Here is a 20,662-nt window from a genome sequence, read left to right as displayed (position 1 = left end):
TTACTGAATTAATTGGATTGCATGAATTCAATTAGTTACATAGCGTTTAACTGATTTTTCTTTCTTCTTTATTTTTGTACTGCTACAAAAACAAAATTGATATTATATTTTGAATTTACATTTTATTCATTATGTAAAAATAGAGCATATGCAATATTTTATTTTAAAATACTTTTATTTATTTTTATTCCTGATATTTTTTCTGGTTTTTTTTGCTCTTTATTTCAGTTATTTTAATGTTTTTAGGGTTAATTACAAATAACTACCATTTGATTTGGCGTTTGTGGTATTTTGTTTTGCAAACACAACCTTATGATTGCAAAATTTAACATGTTTTTTTACTTTGCCAAATCTGACCGATAACGATCTCAAAATGAAAATTTTCAAAAATTAAACTTGTTTGATATTCATATTTACTATGGAACCATATTCTTAATTTTTCAAAATCATCATTTTTGGAGTTTTCTCTCTCTAAACATTATCTTTCTCTCTCATAAAAAAAAACAACACCTAAATGATCGTAAACCAAAAAATTAAAGAATTAAAGTTGCTTAAAATATCATTTAACTCTTGAAAAAAAAATTCATTTCGAAGTCGTTATCGATCAAATTTGGCAAAGTACAAAAACATGTAAAATTTTACAACCACATGGTTGTGTTTGCAAAAAAAAAAAACACAGGTAAAGGATTGCAAATTGACCAAACCACAGGGTAGTTATTTGTAATTAACTCATGTTTTTATATCCTTTTGTACATTTTTTTTTTCAATTTTTTCTCATTTTTATTGTTATTGTTTTCTCATTTTTGGTTCTCATTTTGTTTTTGTTTGTTTGTAATTAACCCATGTTTTTATATCCTTTTGTACCTTTTTTTTTTTCAAATTTTCCTCATTTTTATTGTTATTGTTTTCTCATTTTTGGTTCTCATTTTGTTTTTGTTTGTTGTTTGTTTTCTTGTTTTTTCCTCTCTTTCTTTCTGTTATTTTAAACGTTTTGTATTGTTTTTTCCATGGTTTTATCATTTCCATTTTTATTGTTCTCATTTTTATTTTTTTTTCCTTTTCAGTTTTTTTGTTGTTTTATTTTTCACTTTTTCCATTTTTTCCATATATTTTGCCCTTTTTTACCATTTTTGTCCTTTCGCTTTTGTTTTTTTTATGTTTTTTAATTATTATTTTTTATTTCATTTTTCTAATTGTCTGTTTTAATTAATTTTCCAGTTTTCTCTATTTTTTATTTCTTTAATATAAATAAAACAAAAATAAAATAAAAACATATAGAAGTATACAAATATAAAAAATAACATTAAAAAGTTAAGTAAAATTATAAAAAAAATATCAAATTATAAATAAAAACACTTTCTTAATTTCAAATAAAATAAATAAAAAATAACATGAGAAAATTGAAATTGGGAATTTAGATGAATTAAATGAGTTCTTAAATGATGTATAGTAAACCATGCAATATAAAATTCACATATCATTCAACCCATAAAACTAGGTTTTATGTGTTGAGATAGGATAAGAAAGGAACACAGGCCCAAACCAGAGTTTTCATTTATTCCATAAAGTGTTTGTAAAAGTGAAGTAGATTGAAGTTTGTAATTTCTATACATTAGGAGGTGGCCAAATCTTAGTAAAGAGTTCCTCAACTCGCCTGCCTTGATCAGTATAACCATCAAGTCCAGCTGCTAGAAGCTCCACTGCTGCAGGCCCCATTGCCGATGCTAGGCTCAACTGGTCCCATTTTGTAACCTGATTATTAACACCAAACATTTTTTGCAATTTTCACTCATTTCCCACACCTCTTTTCTTTTATTAGAATCTACAATATATCAATCATACCTCTTCTTTACTGAAATTGTAGGCAGCTGCAGATTGTGGTGATAACCTTTGAATAAAAGAGTACTTCTCTTCAGGAGTAGTGGCTGAATCTTTTAGAGACTGCAATACCTTCAATGGTGCTATGATATAATCAACCCTGACAGGGATGGAAGAATTTTTTAAACATTAGTATCTAGTATCAATGGTAATTTTCAGCTATAGTTTTAAATAATTCTCATAAAATACCCCAAAAGACTGAATAAATCCTGCTTGTTACGAACTGCTGCTGCCATCAACTTCGATTTATGTCCATATTTGTGGATGTAATTGTAAGCTTTTGTCACCTTCAATCAACAAAATAATTCCTCAATCAAAATCTACATTTCAATGTCCTACCATGGCTATTGTTAATATGTATCTACCTGTCCTGTGGATAAGTTTTACAATGGACCGAGTGCAATAGACACAACCAATGAAAAAGGAGATGCATACAACCAATGAAAAAGGAGATGCATACCACTTTATTGGGAAATGATTGATAGGATATACATTTAGTTTTGGAGAGTTTCAAATAGAATCTATCTATGAACTCAAAACAGATCGACTGGCTCACAAATCCTCTAGTTAAATTGAAGTAAAAATAGGTGATAAGACCAATTAATTGGTAGATTTTCGGAAGTTCCTTTGCCTCTATTCGGCCGTCTGCCACATCTATACGACATACCTCACCAACATAACTGAGTGCATTTGGATCAACATATAGTTGTCACTGACCTTGTGAAATATTTTATGTTCCAAACACTTCAACTGGAAACAAATTTGTTCCCCATTGTACGCGATTATGATCTTTAAAAAACCTAATGAAGTTTACTTATAAGCTAAAATGATATAAGACAGAGAACATAAGGTCAGTCAGTCAACAAAAACTGAACAAACAGCTAATCAGCAAGATAGTTGCAATCTAACTAACCAAAGACAATCCAGGATCCTCTCCTCTTCTCAGAGCAGCTTCTATCTCAGGATCGCCAGAATGATTGCGTGACCAATCCTGAGGACAAATAATTTACTCCATGAATGATTTTATACAACATTTTCCAGGCTGTTACTACTTTGTAAAGGGGGATAAATTACCCTGATACGTCCAACAAATATCTGAATCACTGAAGCACCAGCTTGGGCTGCTGCTGCAGCCTGAGCAAAACTACAAAATGGAAAACAACAAAATGGATATTTTTCTGGTGAAAATTATTGAAAATTAGTTGTCTAACTTAATCATTCATCTTAAATAGTCGCTTTTGGCAAATCACTGTAGATGGGTGAGAGCAAGGAAAACATGAAAATACACATTGAAACTAAACTTTTACATGGCAAACTAATATATTCAATTGGAGATCTCAGCACATAAGAATGATATTTGTAGCACATTCAAATAATACAAAGAAATTTTCAATTATATAATTAGCTCACTGATAATACATTCAAAACCAATATTTAGAGTGTTTACCAAATCTATAAAAAATTTCATAGAAATTAACTAGAAACAAAAAATCCTAACAACATCATGAGTGCCTCAAATGCTTAAACTAAACCAAAAATATATATATGGACAAGCTCAACCTATTTCATAATTCGTTACTTCAAAACCTTAGTTCATGTTGCATTGTTATTTCTCTGCTGATTTCAGTATAGATCGCTAAATACCTGTAAACAAAAGTTAAATGAGTCTGTATGCCCTCAGACTCGAGCAATCTTGAGGCTTCAATTCCCTGAATTAAGACCAAGTGATAAGGCAACAAAATGATGAGAAGAGTCATCGAATTTCAGGTTTGAATTGTTGGCAGAAGAACTATTAAGATTGCTAAGATAGACATGTTCTACACATGGACTCACTTGCCAAGTAGAAGGAATTTTGAACAGCAAACGCTCAGGAGAAACATCTATTTCATCATATAACTTCAGCAAGGCATGCACCTGCAAATCATGGTATAGAAGCAATATTAAATGTCACACCTAGTAAATTTGAAGTAAGGTATGAAATCTAGGGTACGAAGTAATTAAGTTTTCCACCAAGGGGCATGCCATGCAATACTAAAACAATGGACATGAAGAAGTTCTACCTCAGACATCTACTAACACAACAACACTTAGCACCAAATTACTTTTACATGATGATTGATCTTCCATCTTGATTACTAGGCAGATACTCACCATATACCTTCTATAAAAAGTTGAAAAGGAAATTTCAGTTTTCTTGAGCAATAGCATTATTATTAGTTCCAGTTTTCCGTTGAATTCAGCCATATAACTGGAACTCAAGACCAAGAAAATGGAAGTATATATTCAAAATTAGTAAAGTAAACAAACATTTAGAAAACAGAATATACGTTAACTAAGACTAATTCTACATTTCACACCTTTTTAAGGGAAGTAACAAAAATGACTAAGAAACAAAGCAGATATGACATAAAGAAGAAAAGTTCAGAATAATTAATAAGATCTAGGAATAGAAAGTTCATCATTTCATTTCAAATGATTACCTTCTTAATAATTCCATGAGTGTCATAAGCCAGTCGTGCATCCACTTCGGTTGAAACTCGCCCAGGTACTAATTTCGCCAAATCACCTCCAACATTTACTAAAGCCTACATTAATGATAACCAAAGTTGAACTACATTATCTTACTAACAACACCAACATCATTAAGATCAGATATACAAACCTTGTTAGCAAAACAAGACAGTCTCAAATCAGGGTTTTCAAGAGAAGAACACCCGGAATCTGCCAAAGCCATATCCACAGCATTCTACAAGAAAAGAAAATTTTCTCTTAGAGCAATATTAGTACAAACCAAAACCCATTTAGCGAAATAAATGAAATTTCGTTCTTACTCTGAATATCGTATCAGGTAGACTTAAAATTCCTAAAAGAAGCGAAGAGCTAACAGTAGCTGCAGTTGGAGGAAACCTGCATCAAAATAGCGAAATAACAATCAATCAAGCAACTAAAAAGAAATTTAACAAGTAGAACTGATAACTGAAGCTTCAATTTGTACTCAGCTAAAATGAATTTAAATTATTGAAAGAGAATAAAACCTACTTCTCGAAATCATCAAAGATAACAGTATCAGGAACGATCTCACTGAAACTAGAGACAGCATCCAATTCAGTGCTAACACCTAAATTCGAGAAAAGAAAAGAGTCGCAGCTTATACACACAAATCTGAAATCAAACGAATAGAATCAAAATCGTTGAAGACAGGAGAAAGACCAGTATCAGTGGAAGAAGAGAAACCAGCAGAGGCATGAATTTGAGGAAAAGATGATTGAAACTTGAAGAATACAGCATTGGAAGCAAGAGATCCACCAAACAACTTCGGGCTTCCTCCTTTCTGATACTTATCCAAACATAAAATTAGTAGCCGTATACAGTCTGTCGATACATATAGTGGAAAGGAAAGTTACCTGAATAACAGATTTGGAGGAGAAAGCAAAAGAGGACGGAGATTGCAAGGAGAGTGACATTTAGAGTAATTGAAGAAATGAATGAATCAGTTGGATCAAAGAGTGTGATTATACACAGAGACGAAAACACCTTGAGAAAGAGCTTATGGACAGGTGTGGGCTTTAGATTTTAACACCGGCCGTTTCGTTGTACAAACTCTTGCTTTTTTGGATAATGCTATGACTTTCTTTTTCATAAATTTCAACGTCAAAATTAAATTTGTCTTATTTTAATCTCCCTAATAATATTTCTACCGAAAAAGAAAAAGAAAAAATCTCCTAATTTTCTATATTTAAGAGCGGTTTGTTTCAGTTTTTTTTTTTAGTTTTTTCTATAAACAATTATTTATATTTATTTGGATAAAATTATTGTTTTTATTTATATAAAATATATTTTTATGTTTTTATTTCAATCATTATAATATTATTTGTTTTCCTCATTCTCCTCTTGTTCAAACACTCACTTTTTCCTTTTATTAATATATTGCGGGTTTGACGGTTTATGGACCATAGGTGCTCATCCCGTCCTTATTCTGTCTCGTCCCAATTTCCATCAAAAAAATATTAACTTGTGTATTGAAATTTTACTTTTATAATTTATTTATTTATTTATTAATTTAAAATATATCCATATTAGATATTGTATATATACTCTAAGGATTTTATATAAGCATTAGTTATCCTTATGTTTTCTTATCTTTATCACAAATGTATTTAAGTATTTAAGCATTGAAGTATCAACAAATTTTATGTATTGGAAAACAAAATTAACATTAATAATAAGACTTTTCAGATTTTTATTTACAGCCTTTAGGGCTGTAAATATCGGAACCCATAATTAATTGACTAATAACAAATTTAAAGTAACAGTTAAAAGCAACAGCTGAATTAAGGGTGTAAACAAGCAAAGCCGAGTCGAAACAACCTAGGTAGGTTTCGTATTGACTCGTTAATATCTCGAACCGAACCTTCTCGAACTGAGCTTTGATCGAATCTGACCGAGCTTTGACCGATCCGAGTTTTGATTGAGTTTCTAATGAGTTTTAACCAAATTCATTATACATGTATAGAATAAGTAGCGTAGAAAATAAAAAATGTCTTATAACATACTTTATATGAGTTTAAAATATTTATAAAAAAAACAATCATGTTATTATCGAGATTCTAGAATAGTAGATGGTACTTATAATTGGAAAACACAAACTCAGAGAAAAATTTCAAACAATGAAATATATACTAAAGTATGTAATATATTTTGTTCCTTATCAAAACCTAATTGTCTATCTAAAGACTCAAATGTCATTTTTTTATGAGTTAAATCTTATTTGAGTTGTGAATTTGTGATGAAACTAATATTAATCAATAAAATATTATATATATATATATAATGAAATATATATAATAATTAAAAATAATCGATCCTGCTCACGAATTTTCAAACCGAACCTGAAGAAGCTCGGACTCAGCTCATTAGTGCTCGAGCCGATCTCGAATTCGAGTCGAACCCTATCAAGTCGAGCTTTCATCAAACTGAACTCGAATAGTTTATGAACTGCCAAGACTCGTTTACACTCGTAAGTTGAACCAAATATAGCCTTAACATAAAGAGACTTTGTTATGGTGAATATGATATATATTTAGTTTACCTTACAACACTAGGATTCTAATAGGATTTATACGATATAACACTAGGTCCATAATAAAATTTACACAACATTCAGTTTACAATTTCGACTTATACAATTTTAGTTATATTAGAATTTATATTGAGAAATTCATTTTGTTCTTTGTGGTTGTCGTTGTTATCAAAATCAAAGTAAAAATTGTAGCTCATTTAAATCAGAGAAATAATTTTGAAAAATGAAGTTTTTGACAATTTTTTATTGACTTTTCTTCTTTCTCTCATTTTTTTTGGGTGTTGCTTCTTACCGCCCCCAATTTACCTCATACCGCCTCCATTTGGACAATTTTGCCCTTTTGAAAAAAAATTAATTTTTGAGAAAAAAACGTCAAATTTGGTCTAGGTGAGTGCTCGATCCGCCTAGCCAATAGGCTGGGCGGATCCAGCACCTGCCCAGACATGGTCTGGGCGGATCCAGAATCCGCCCAGCTCAAAGCCTGTTACTTGCTTTGAATGCCATCAAGCTGGGCACATCAAATCAAGCTGTCCTACCTTGAAGAAAGACAAGAAGGGAAGTAGAAAGGCAATGGTGGCCACATCGAGTGATAATGATGAGTCAACCTCGTCAGAAGCTGATGCCACCGAGTCAGCAAATATCTGTTTCATAGCTGATGAATCTGCTGACCACTATCTCTCTGAGCAAGCTGACCTCTCTGATGGATCTGAACATGAGGAACATACAACTGAGGTAATATCTCTACCCTTGCTCAGAAATGAAATGATTAATGCCCTGAGTGATCTCTATACATTGATCAAAAAGTGTAACAAGAAAATACAAGTACTCAGCAGGCGGTGTGATGAGATTGAAGAGGTCAAACTCAGTGACCTCCGACATCTTCTCTAGAACAATACCAGGTAAGATGAAAACTTGAAAATCATGCATGGGTTTGTCTCTGAAGTCCAATCCGACTCTAAAAAGCTGAGAAAGGACATCACATCCATATAGAACCAGCTGAGTTCATCGGCTAAGAAAAGGTTTTATTCAAAGACTGAGTATTCGGGTACCAGTCAGCAAAGACGGTACACTCAGCTCAACAGTCAATGTGACTGTTGTGGAAAGAAAGGACACAATATAAAAGTGTGTTGGTATGCTCAGCACCATCGTGCTGACCAAAAATGGAAATACCCCCAAAGGCTAGTTTATTGTGACTTTTGTGGAAAAGATGGCCACACTATAAATGTATGCCGTCACAAAATTAAATATGATGCATCACCTGTTGATTCTAACAAACGAGGACCCAAAAAGAATTGGGTACCTAAAGATAACTAGTTCAATTGCAGGTGAGCCTGAGGTTTGAGAAGTCAAAGCTATGATACATTGACAGGGCATGCTCAAGGCATATGACTGGTGATGAAACTCAGTTCATCACACTTGTGCATAAAAAGGAGGAAATGTAAGTTTTGGGGACAACAAAAAGGGTAAGATAGTAGAGTCAGGTACCGTTGGTGGTAATCCTACTATTGAGTCAGTCTCCCTAGTCAGGGGTTTTAAATATAACCTACTGAGCGTAGCTCAGCTGTGCGACAGCGGTAGAAAGGTTGTATTTGATGCCACTGAGTGTAGGATACTCGAGGGAAAAACAAATGAGTTGATTTTAACTGCACCTCGTGTTGACAACGTTTTCATGCTAAATCTTGAAAAGAAGTTTTCAAAAAATATATGCTTAGTGTCAAAGGAAGATAATTCTTGGCTATGGCATAGGAGACTTGGTGATGTAAGCATGGACCTCCTTGCCAAATTAGCAAGAAAGCAATTAGTTGAGGGGTTACCCAAACTCAGGTTTGAGAAGGATCAATTGTGTAATGCTTGTCAGCAAGGTAAACAAACTAAAAAATCTTTTCAAAGTAAAAATGTAGTCTCAACCAAGCGCCCATTAGAGTTACTACACTTGGATCTTTTCGGACCAGTCCAGCCGCTGAGCTTGGGTGGTAAGAGATTTTCCTTGGTCATCGTAGATGACTTTTCTCGGTACACTTGGATCATCCTGCTGAGTAGCAAGGATGAAGCGTTTGAGATGTTCTCAACACTGGTAAGAAAACTTGAAAATGATAAAGACCTAAAATTAGCTCACATCCGAAGTGATAATGGCGGAGAATTCAAAAACCAACAATTTGATGAATTCTGTGAAGTCAGCGGCGATGACCACAATTTTTCTACTCCTAGAACTCCTCAACAAAATGGGGTAGTTGAAAGGAAGAACAGAACCTCAGTTGAAATAGCTAGGACAATGCTGAGTGAGAATAGGCTTCCAAAGTATTTCTGGGGTGAAGCTGTCAACACAGCTTGCTATGTACTCAATAGGGCTCTAGTCAGACCTATACTTAAGAAAACCCCCTATGAACTTTGGAAGGGACGAAAACCCAATGTTGGATATTTTCGTGCCTTTGGTTGCAAATGTTTTATACTAAATACTAAAGACAACCTTGCTAAGTTTGATTCAAAAGCTGATGAAGCTATCTTCTTAGGGTACTCAACAAACAGCAAAGCATATAGGGTGTTTAATAAACGAACTCAGGTCTTAGAAGAGTCTGTACATGTAGAGTTCGATGAAACTGACCTTGCAGGGAAGATAAGTCAGCTTGCCGAAGATGACACATGCTCAGCTTCCGCTGACCAAAATAGAGCCACCGAGTCACTACCTCAAGGGCTGACCAAAGGTAAGAACGAACCTGAAATTATCTTTGCTGGCCAATATAATCCTGTAGAAAATGTTGAAACACCTATCCCTGAAGACACTACACTACCAAAGGAAATCAAAGTTCCAAGAGGACACTCAAAAAGCAGCATTTTTGATGTCGCTGAGAACACCCTGATGACCAAAAATCAACTCAGGAGATATCTCAGCAATATAGCCTTCATGTCAGTTCTTGAACCAAGAAACTTCTCAGAAGCTGAGAACGATGAATTATGGATAAATGCGATGCAAGAGGAGCTCGATCAATTCAAGAGAAATGATGTATGGGATTTAGTGCCTAAACCAAAGAATCAAAAGACCATAGGAACAAAATGGGTATTCCGCAATAAGCTAGATGAACAAGGAAACGTAGTCATGAACAAAGCCATACTTATAGCTCAAGGTTACAGTCAGCAGGAAGGTATTGACTATGGTGAGACCTTTGCACCCGTAGCTAGATTAGAAGCTATAAGAATACTGTGTGCATATTCTAGCTTTATGAATTTTAAATTGTTCCAAATTGATGTTAAAAGTGCATTTCTTAATGGAGTTATAAATGAAGAGGTTTATGTTAGTCATCCTCCAGGGTTTGAGGATCCAAAATTCCCAAACCATGTTTATAAACTCAAAAAGGCCATGTACGGCCTGAAGCAAGCACCAAGTGCTTGGTATGAAAGGTTGATCAGCTTTCTACTGACCAGAAACTATGTTAGAGGAAAAGCTGACACAACCTTATTCATTAAGATGAAGGGTAAAGATACCCTGTTGGCACAGATATATGTTGACGATATCATTTTCGGTGCTACTAATGAGTCAATGTGCAAGGAATTTAGCAAGCAGATGCAAACTGAGTTTGAGATGTCAATGATGGGAGAACTCAACTTCTTCCTTGGACTTCAAATCAAATAAGGCAAGAATGGCATCTTCATTAGTCAGACAAAGTATGCCAAGGAGATATTGAAGAAATTTGATATAGAAAATTGTAAGCCAATATCTACCCCAATGGGTACTGACACTGTGCTCTGTGCTGATGAAAAAGGTAAGTCAGTAGACAATAAATTATATCGAGGTATGATTGGCTCTCTACTCTATCTAACGACAAGTAGGCCAGATATTCAGTACTCAGTATGTTACTGCACAAGATATCAAACTGACCCTAAGGAATCTCATTACATAGTTGTCAAAAGAATCCTTAGATATTTACAAAGCTCAGTAAATGCAGGTTTATGGTATCCCAACACTAACGATTTCACACTCGTTGGATACACTGACGCTGACTATGGATGAGACAAGCTTGAGCGGAAAAGTACTTCAGGGGGATGTCATTTCCTTGGAAGCTGTCTAGTGTCTTAGTTCAGTAAGAAGCAGTCGTCAGTTGCACTGTCAACAACTGAAGCTGAGTACATTGCTGCTGGAAGCTGTGTTGCACAAGTCCTATGGATCAAGCAACAGCTGGATGATTATGGAGTTCAAACGAAAACAATAGAAGTCAAATGTGACAACAAAAGTTCCATTGACTTATCTAAAAATCCAATCCAACACAGCAGGATGAAGCATGTCAGCATCAGGCATCACTTCATCAGAGATCATGTACTCAAGGGTGAGATCAAGCTGACCTATGTTCCAATAGGTGAACAACTTGCAGATATCTTCACGAAGCCATTGGCTCATGAGCAGTTCAGCATACTAAGGGAACCTATCGGTATGTCTAATCCTCTTCAATAAAATTCTGAGTATGTTGAGTGATTATATCATACCGAGTAATTATTACATGTTGAGTAACTGTCATATGCTGAGTAGATATGAATGCTATGAAATCACTATTTGATGAATTGTTATAAATATTGAGTGATTGCTAAATGATGAGTTACTACACATGGTAAGAACCCCTACTACGCTAAACTAAGCACTCAGAACACCAAATGTTTAGTATCTTAGATGCTGAGTAGAATACTTGCACACGTATTTATGTAGCCACCTAGGATGACATAAGCGTAATGATTAGAAACCCATGCGCTGAATGTGTCATTAATGTCAGAATTAAATGTCGTTGATTGATTCAAAATCGAACCGCCATTCTGACCTATCAGATCAACACGCTCCGGCTATAAATAGTGGATGGTTTCCCACTAATTCCTCTCTACGCTTGAAAATTTTGCACTTGATCTCTCTCTGAATTCTTAAATCCTCTGAGTTTCTCAAAAATCCTCAAGAACACCATGTCGAACGATTCCCAGAATATCTCCGGTGAACAATACGATGATAATAACTCCGACATTAATCATCCCTCTCCTGTTGAGCAGGAATATAACGAGACTTCCTCAGAGTCTCAAGAACAGATCCATGGTCAGCATGACCAACTGATGCCCGAGGTCAGCATCCTCGGTGAAAACCCTCGCACTGACCAAACGACTCCTTCGAAGAAGAAGAAGAAAAACAAGCAACTTAGGGAAACGAAGTTCTTTCCGGTCTTCAACAGTATCAAAAACCTGAATGTCTACTATTCTCGATGGTTTTCCAAAAGCTTCATCGCGGAAGAAAAACCCTTCTGTGACTAGATTTCAAAGAATGGGTGGACTACCCTCTTCTCTCTACTTGGAACTACTTACCCCCAACTGGTGAAGGAGTTCTACGCAAACCTAAAGGTCGCTGATGACGATGATGACTATTTGGTCACTAAGGTTAAGAATAAGGAAATCACCATCACCCCCTCTTACCTTGCTATCCTGCTAAAGCTTAAAGCAGAAGGTGCAGAACTGCGATGCACGAATGATTATAAGTGGGTTCATTACGTTGCTGAGTTTTGTAAACCCAAAAACCACAAAGGAGAGATCTCCAGCACCAGCATGGGTCAGCCTAAAAAACAAGCTCACTACATCCTGACCAACTTTCTCTTTCCTAAGGTCAACTCCTCCTCCTCATCCTCAAACTTTGAGTAGTGCTTCATCTGGCACATGCTGAACTACAAGCTGCTCAATATGCCCGTCTTTCTTATTGGGGCTTTCCAACGCAGCACTAGGATCCTTCGGATGGGTTCTCTCATCACCAAAATACTTCAGGATCACGAGGTCAGCTTCAAAGGAGAAATTGACGTAGAGGGCGCTGAGATCACCTCAGCAATTTTGTTTGGCTTAGCTCACATCCTTCCTATCAAACCTAAGAAAGGTAAGGAAACCATGGTTGAAGAAGCACCTGCTGAGGGAACTATGGATGAAGAAGCACAAGCTGAGCGAACCAGAAAGGAAAGAAAGAGGAAAGCTGACCCATCCTCAACCCCACTAGCCAAAGATATTAACAAGGCTGTAAAGAAGCTCAGGGTGGTGGTTGGTGAGAAGAAAGCTGCACATGATGAGTCGGTGCAAAAGAAACCAGAGTCAGCTGAAAAGAAGAATAAGAGATCTGGCCCTGAGGAAGAAAGTTAGGAAACTCATGAGCAACCCCTAAAGAGGAAGAAGACCTCTAGGATGACACCGTTGGACGCTGCCCCCCTTGACTTTGTCATCACAGAGGATTCTCACTTCCTGTGAGCTTAAGAGATTGACCTGGAAAAGACTCATCGGGAGGAAGAGCAAGGCTGCACTGACGAACAACCTCAAGCTGATAAGATGGGTTCTGCTGAGCCAAGTAACACAGCTGCTGCTGAGTGAGTTGATGGGCAAGGAGCTGAGTCTCCAGTGAAGGACAAGGTTGTGGAAAACCTTTATGCTGACCTCGTACTTGACTCCTCTTCTGAATCATCAGAGTCTATTGCTACTGACCCTTCTGCTAAAACCAAAACTCAAAAGGGCAGTGCGGAAAAGCGGTTCAAGCGAAAAGCTCAGAAGCCCAACGTCATACACCTGTTGGATGAATCTCCGCCGAGGGACCCCATCATAGACTTAACTGGGCTCCAATTTCAATTCTTCACCGATATCACTGAACCCACACCTAATCAAGTCAAGGAAAAGCAAGCATCTGTTTCTCAAGCTCAGGAACAAGCCGACCCAAAAGTCTCTAAGGGTCAAGCTTCTGCCGACACCTCTGCTCCACCTTCCACTGAGCAAGTGCTCGAAGTTCCAGCTGCTCAACACACCGAGTTACCGAAGGAAAATCCTCTTGCTAAAGACAGCTGAGTTGCCTCCACCTCAAATTTCCACTCAACTTCAGACTGACACTGAGCAGGTTGATAATTCTGCTGATCAAACTCTTCCAACTCCTATCAAGCAGACAATAAGCCAGTCAGCTCTTGCTGCTGGCCTCAATAACCAAAGTGCAGCTACTGACCATGCTGGCACTTCTACTTCTGGGTAGCATCAAAATTCTCCAGCAGCTGCTTGTTGGGGTTTAGTGTCCTATAGACAATTGTTCTAGGATATAAACTTAATGTAAATGAAATGTTCGTTATATCATTTGTTTTAATAAGATATGGTTTCATAACTATATAAAGGCAACCTCTTTTAAGAACTAAATAAGTCTAATAAAAGGAAATCCCTAAGTTTGTTTAAAGTGATTATAAAGTGTTCATACAACCATGAAGTGAGACGAAACTTTATAATAAACTAATAAACTTAAAACCACCCCAAGTCAAGTAATATGTTTAGAAATAGGATTGACATATCACTGCTGAGACTTGCATGTAACAATGTCTTCTGTCGAGACAGAGAGCTGATCTCACAAGCTTCAGATATGCAGATATCTGGACAGTTACATGGATCCGATGAAAGGGAGTTCATTAGGATTGGGGACCCGACTTGAGATAACAGGATGGGTAGATTTATCTTTGTCACCTGTTCATCTCATTGGTATTAATAGGTATAAGTAATCATAAGACTCAAAGGAATGTTAATTAGTAATTCTGGATTATGGAATGTGATGCTTTGATCCTGTTGTAACACGATCCATAACAGAGATGACTCTGGGGTGTGAACGGCAGACGTTGGGTATCACAGGAAGTAATTGCAGGATAGTTATACATTGGATTGAGCATTTGTCACTCCTGATAAATTGGAGATACGTCCAAGGATCGCTTGTGCAAGACTTGACTCTAAATCCTTGCAAGGTGATAGCTTAAGACTTAAAATGCATATTTCACTTAACCTATCTAATTGGAGTTAACTCGGCCTGTACAAGTAAAACGAATGTCTCGCTATATATGACTTGACATTATCCATAGTCATAAGATTCTGTTCAAGGATGTAGTTGATAAAGGATCGAATTATACTGTAACTAATACGGAAAGGTCAACGACAGAATCAACCTGTCTTCTTATAGCTCTGGGGGAATGTTTCGGATCTGCCAATCAAATTTCGCGTACTCATTCCGTTATGCAAAGATTAAATATAATTCTGAGAAAATTAATTTAATGGTTGCATACGGCTAGAAGCAATAAGAACCTAATGGGTCTCACATAAGACTTGGAGCCCAAAAGAGAAACAGATGTTAATTAATTGATGGAAGCCCAACTGAGTCCACTAAGGCCCAGTACATAGGGGGCGATTTTATGTATATAAAATACATAAATAATTAATTTGATTTTTAATAATTCTAATTAGATTATGATTGTGAATTAAATTAATTAAAGGATAAATAAGTTAGGAGGTTTAATGAGATTAAATTGCTTCTATTATTATCATGTCAAGTTATTATTATTATCTTTATATTTAGATATAATTATAGATAATAACTAATAAGAATTTTATTCCGAATTAAATTCTTATTCAGTAACCTAATTCTATCTAAATAGTGTTTAGATACAAGAGAGTATATATACCCCCCATTACATGAGAATTTCGGCCAGCCCTAGCTAACCGAAGAGAGAGAATTTCGACACCCCTAGTTGAGGACGAAATAATCCACCGCTTCCTCCCTTTTCAATTGATTATTAATCTCTTTCTCTTATCCTTGATCCTGTGTTGATTTATTAGAGGCAATCTACTTTGGTTGCTTTTATACGGTTGAGTTCTAATCATATTTTGAATTGCGTTTTTGTCTTGTGCTCGGGAACTCGGAGTAAGAGTTGTGGGCACTATGATTGCAACGGTAGATAGATCTTCAAAAGGTATTTCCTTCTATCATTCTTTATATGAAATAACGATTAACGGATCTTGGTTAATGGAAAAAGGTTAAAATTTTTATATTTCCGCTGCCAAACGTTAGCCTATTTTCCTTCAGTGGTATCAGAGCCTGCGTTAAATTCGTTATTTCATATATGAAAATTAAGAAGTTTTTCAATTAGATTGAATGAATATTTATATTTAGGTTAATTAACGAAACTGTTTTGATTAATTAATTCTAAAGATAAATAAGTTTTATTAATAGTTAATTAAAATAGATTATGCATATGTTCCTAATTATTTTGGTTGATAATCATTATAATAAAATCTATTAGTTTTATAGATAGATTGATAAAAGTTAGTTTTATTATTCTAAAGATAAAACGGAAAATCTTTAATAGGTTTTTTCTTATTTTCTGAAAATCGTTTTAAAACCGTTTTAAAACTGATATATATATATATATATATATTATTTTAAAAAAATAAAATTTGGACAGCAACTCGGGTTACGCCGTTGCTGCCTCACGGCAGCAACCGCACAACGGCTGGCCGCCGCTGCCTGCAGCGGCGGACCAGACGCAATGGCTGCGGCCAAACGGCAGCAGCCACGTGTTCGAGCCCGGCCCGAAACCTACATATTTTTAAATCGTTTTAAAATAGTTTTAAAATATATTTATATACATATAGTTTTCAGAAATTAATAGTTTTCTGTTTTTGATTATCGTATAAAAGAATTTATTTAAAAGTTTGTTTTACCTATTTGTAAATCAAAAGTATTAAATGAATTAAAATCAAAATAACCGGGATATGCATATATAAGGTTTTGTATAGTTGTATTAATCTAATATGTAGTTGCTACATTTAATTAGATTAAATATAGAAGATACAAAACTGATAGAATTAAAATGGGATGAAAGTTAATTTGATAAGTTAATGCGATTAACCTAAATATTACATAAATATTTTATGTAATCAACCAATTAAATTTATTTAATTGAGTCTATGTATGTTTGGAGTTATGGGCATATTTGGACCCTCTATTTAATCTTTTGGTATTTTTGAAATAGGACCTGCGTATCCTGCCTATCTACTATCTATTGTAATTTCTCCTCTCATCTAATTCCCTTCAAGATAATTGAAGTTTTCTTTAGTAGTATAGAAATTAATATGTAATTTCAAGACGCCATAGGGAAGACGGAGGACCTAAAGAGAAATATGTAATAGTTAGTATTTCCCTAGGTTTGGCCTTTTATTCCGTTTCTGGCTCAACGGAATAATTTAGATAATATGTCCATAACACCAATGTATGTGTCTGATGTATGCTAAAGCAAATCAAGGCTAAATTAGATTATGAGACTTAAAATAAAAATCTCTCACTAATTAAAAGTTAAGTAAATAAGCAAGTTATTAAAATCGGTTGCCCCTCCCTAATATTATAATTCAGCCGGCAGTACTGGAGGCCTTTGGGTTGTTGAGTAAACTCAAGCTCGGGATCTTATGGTAACACCTGAATTACCGAAAAATCATTTTTCATGAATATGGGGTAATACTTAAATTAGATTATGATAATTGGATGGGTAAACTCATGTTATCATAAACTCATGTATCAGACACTCTAGGATTAATACATTCAGATGTATACGGTCCTATGTCAGTCCAAGCAAGAGGAGGATTCAGATACTTTATAAGCTTCATAGACGACCATACCAGATATGGTTATGTTTACTTGATGAAGCACAAGTCCGAAGCTTTTGAGAAATTCAAATGCTTCAAGAATGAAGTAGAAAATCAATTAGGAAAGAAAATAAAGATACTTCGATCCGATCGAGGTGGTGAATATCTTTCAGATGATTTCCTGAATTATCTAACTGAATGTGGGATATGCTCACAATGGACACCTCCTTATACACCACAACACAATGGTGTATCCGAGAGGAGGAACCGATATTACTAGATATGGTACGATCTATGGTGAGCATAGCATTACTTCCAAAAACATTCTGGGGCTATGCCTTAGAAACTGCCCTCTTCACCCTAAATCAAGTACCAACTAAATCCGTCAGTTCCACACCATATGAATTGTTCGTTGGTAGGAAACCCACATTTTCATTCATGAGAGTATGGGGTGGTTCAACATTTGTCAAACGCGTAGCGTCAGACAAACTAGATTCTAAATCTGATAAATGTTTCTTCATTGGATACCCTAAGGAAACTATGGGGTATTACTTCTATCATTCAGATGATCAGAAAGTAATAGTATCCAAGCATGCAACCTTCTTGGAGAAAGAGTTTCTCGAAGAAACAGAAAAGGGAATCATGATTGAACTTGATGAAGTTCAAGAAGAAGAAACACCGACTAAAACAACAGAGGCGGTTGAGGAACCCGAAGAAGTCCCATTAGATGAGACTCAAGTGCCACCTACTCGTAGATCACAAATAGTTCGTGAACTCCCAGTTAGATATGATTTTCTAGTGGGAGATGATGATGAGGTTCCCGTGTTAGACGACGAATCCGAAAACTACGAAGAGGCTTTAACCAGTCCAGATTCTAAAGCGTGGCTCGAGGCCATGGATTCTGAAATGGATTCCATGTACACCAACCAAGTGTGGACTTTGGTTGATCCACCCGAAGGGATAAAACCCATTGGGTGCAGGTGGATCTTCAAGAAGAAGACTGACATGGATGGAAAGGTTAGCACCTACAAAGCTAGGTTAGTAGCGAAAGGATATCGTCAGAAATAAGGAACTGATTATGACGAAACTTTCTCTCCTGTGGCTATGTCCAAATCAATCAGAATAATGCTCGCTATTACCGCTCACTACGATTATGAGATTTGGCAAATGGATATGAAAACAGCTTTCCTAAACGGAAACCTGCTTGAGGATGTATATATGATGCAACCTGAAGGTTTCACATTAAAGGATGCAAACAAGGTTTGCAAACTACAGAGATCCATTTATGGACTCAAGCAAGCATCGAGAAGCTGGAACAAGTGTTTTGACGAAACCATAAAACAGTTTGGTTTCGAACAAAATTGCGAAGAAGCTTGCATTTACAAGAAAGCAAGTGGGAGCTCAGTTGCATTTCTCATATTATATGTTGACGATATATGACTAATGGGAAATGATATAGCTCTACTACAGTCGGTGAAAGTATGGTTATCAGGTAACTTCTCCATGAAATACCTTGGTGAAGCAGCTTATATACTTGGTATAAAGATCTACAGAGATAGATCAAGAAGACTGCTTGGTCTTTCACAGGCTACATATATCGAAATGAGGTAACTTACCCATGGTACATGGAGTAAAGTTAAGCAATCATCAATGTCCTAAAACCGAAGATGATAAGAAATGCATGGCTGTAATCTCGTACGCCAGCGCAATCGGTTCGATTATGTATGCTATGCTTTGCACTAGACCTGACGTTGCGTTCGCGTTAAGCATAACGAGTCATTATCAAGGTAATCCGGGAGACGAGCATTGGAATGCCGTCAAGAAAATTCTTAAGTACTTAAGAAGGAATAAAGACATATTCCTAGTGTACGGAGAAGGGGATCTGAAAATAGAAGGATATTCAGATGCCAGTCATCTCACAGATGAGAACGATTTTAGATCCCAACCAGGATACCTGTTTATCTTGAATGGGGGTGCGGTCAGTTGGAAGAGTTCCAAGCAGGGAAGCGTAGCTTTCTCTACGACCGAGTCAGAGTACATCGCTGCTGCGGAAGCAGCAAAGAAAGCGGTTTGGATTAAGAAGTTCATTACAGAACTTGGTGTGGTGCATGACATTGTAAATCCAATTACTCTGTACTGTGATAACAATGGAGCCATTGCACAAGCAAAGGAACCACGGTCTCATAATGCATCCAAGCATTACCTAAAGCGATACCACCTTGTAAGAGAGATTGTTGTAAGAGGAGATGTGAGAATAGAAAGAGTACCTACTGAGGACAACGTTGCAGATCCGTTGACAAAGCCCTTAGCCCAGAAAGTACATGATCGTCATCTAAGTTTTACTGGGATAAGTTGTAGAAACAATTGGCTTTAGTCCAAGTGGGAGTATGTTGGGGTTTAGCGTCCTATAGACAATTGTTCTAGGATATAAACTTAATGTAAATGAAATGTTCTTTATATCATTTGTTTTAATAAGATATGATTTCATAACTATATAAAGGCAACCTCTTTTAAGAACTAAATAAGTCTAATAAAAGGAAATCCCTAAGTTTGTTTAAAGTAATTATAAAGTGTTCATATAAGCATGAAGTGAGACAAAACTTTATAAACTTAAAACCACCCCAAGTCAAGTATTATGTTTGGAAATAAGATTGACATATCACTGCTGAGACTTGCATGTAACAATGTCTTCTGTCGAGACAGAGAGCTGATCTCACAAGCTTCAGATATGCAGATATCTAGACAGTTACATGGATCCGATGAAAGGGAGTTCATTAGGATTGGAGACCCGACTTGAGATAACAGGATGGGTAGATTTATCCTTGTCACCTGTTCATCTCATTGGTATTAATAGGCATAAGTAATCCTAAGACTCAAAGGAATGTTAATTAGTGATTCTGGATTATGGAATGTGATGCTTTGATCCTGTTGTAACACGATCCATAACAGAGATGACTCTGGGGTGTGAACGGCAGACGTTGGGTATCACAGGAAGTAATTGCAGGATAGTTATACATTGGATTGAGCATTTGTCACTCCTGATAAATGGGAGATACGTCCAAGGATCGCTTGTGGAAGACTTGACTCTAAATCCTTGCAAGGTGATAGCTTAAGACTTGAAATGCAGATTTCACTTAACCTATCTCATTGGAGTTAACTCGGCCTGTACAAGTAAAACGAACGTCTCGCTATATGTGACTTGACATTATCCATAGTCATAAGATTCTGTTCAAGGATGTAGTTGATAAAGGATCGAATTATACTGTAACTAATACGGAA

The 20,662-nt window shown here is 35.9% G+C and overlaps 1 protein-coding gene across 1 annotated transcript; it reads right to left on the bottom strand.

Annotated features, from left to right (window-relative positions):
- Window positions 1-1,534: 1,534 nt before the first annotated feature.
- On the bottom strand, window positions 1,535-5,458 carry LOC136210570 (uncharacterized). Its single transcript, XM_066001895.1, has 13 exons — window positions 5,283-5,458; window positions 5,089-5,209; window positions 4,918-4,996; window positions 4,710-4,785; window positions 4,541-4,624; window positions 4,359-4,463; window positions 3,712-3,792; window positions 3,523-3,587; window positions 2,953-3,022; window positions 2,792-2,869; window positions 2,068-2,165; window positions 1,843-1,978; window positions 1,535-1,752 (listed from the first exon to the last, which is right to left on the bottom strand). Exons 1-13 carry the CDS (start codon window positions 5,340-5,342, stop codon window positions 1,606-1,608), a joined length of 1,200 nt encoding a protein of 399 aa, XP_065857967.1. The 5' UTR covers window positions 5,343-5,458; the 3' UTR covers window positions 1,535-1,605.
- Between the last annotated feature and the right edge of the window lie 15,204 nt (window positions 5,459-20,662).

This window comes from Euphorbia lathyris, chromosome 1 (genome assembly GCF_963576675.1).
Source record: "Euphorbia lathyris chromosome 1, ddEupLath1.1, whole genome shotgun sequence".
NCBI lineage: Eukaryota > Viridiplantae > Streptophyta > Magnoliopsida > Malpighiales > Euphorbiaceae > Euphorbia > Euphorbia lathyris.
The sequence above is the reverse complement of the archived record's forward strand: the minus strand, read 5'-3'. Positions and strand labels throughout refer to the sequence as shown.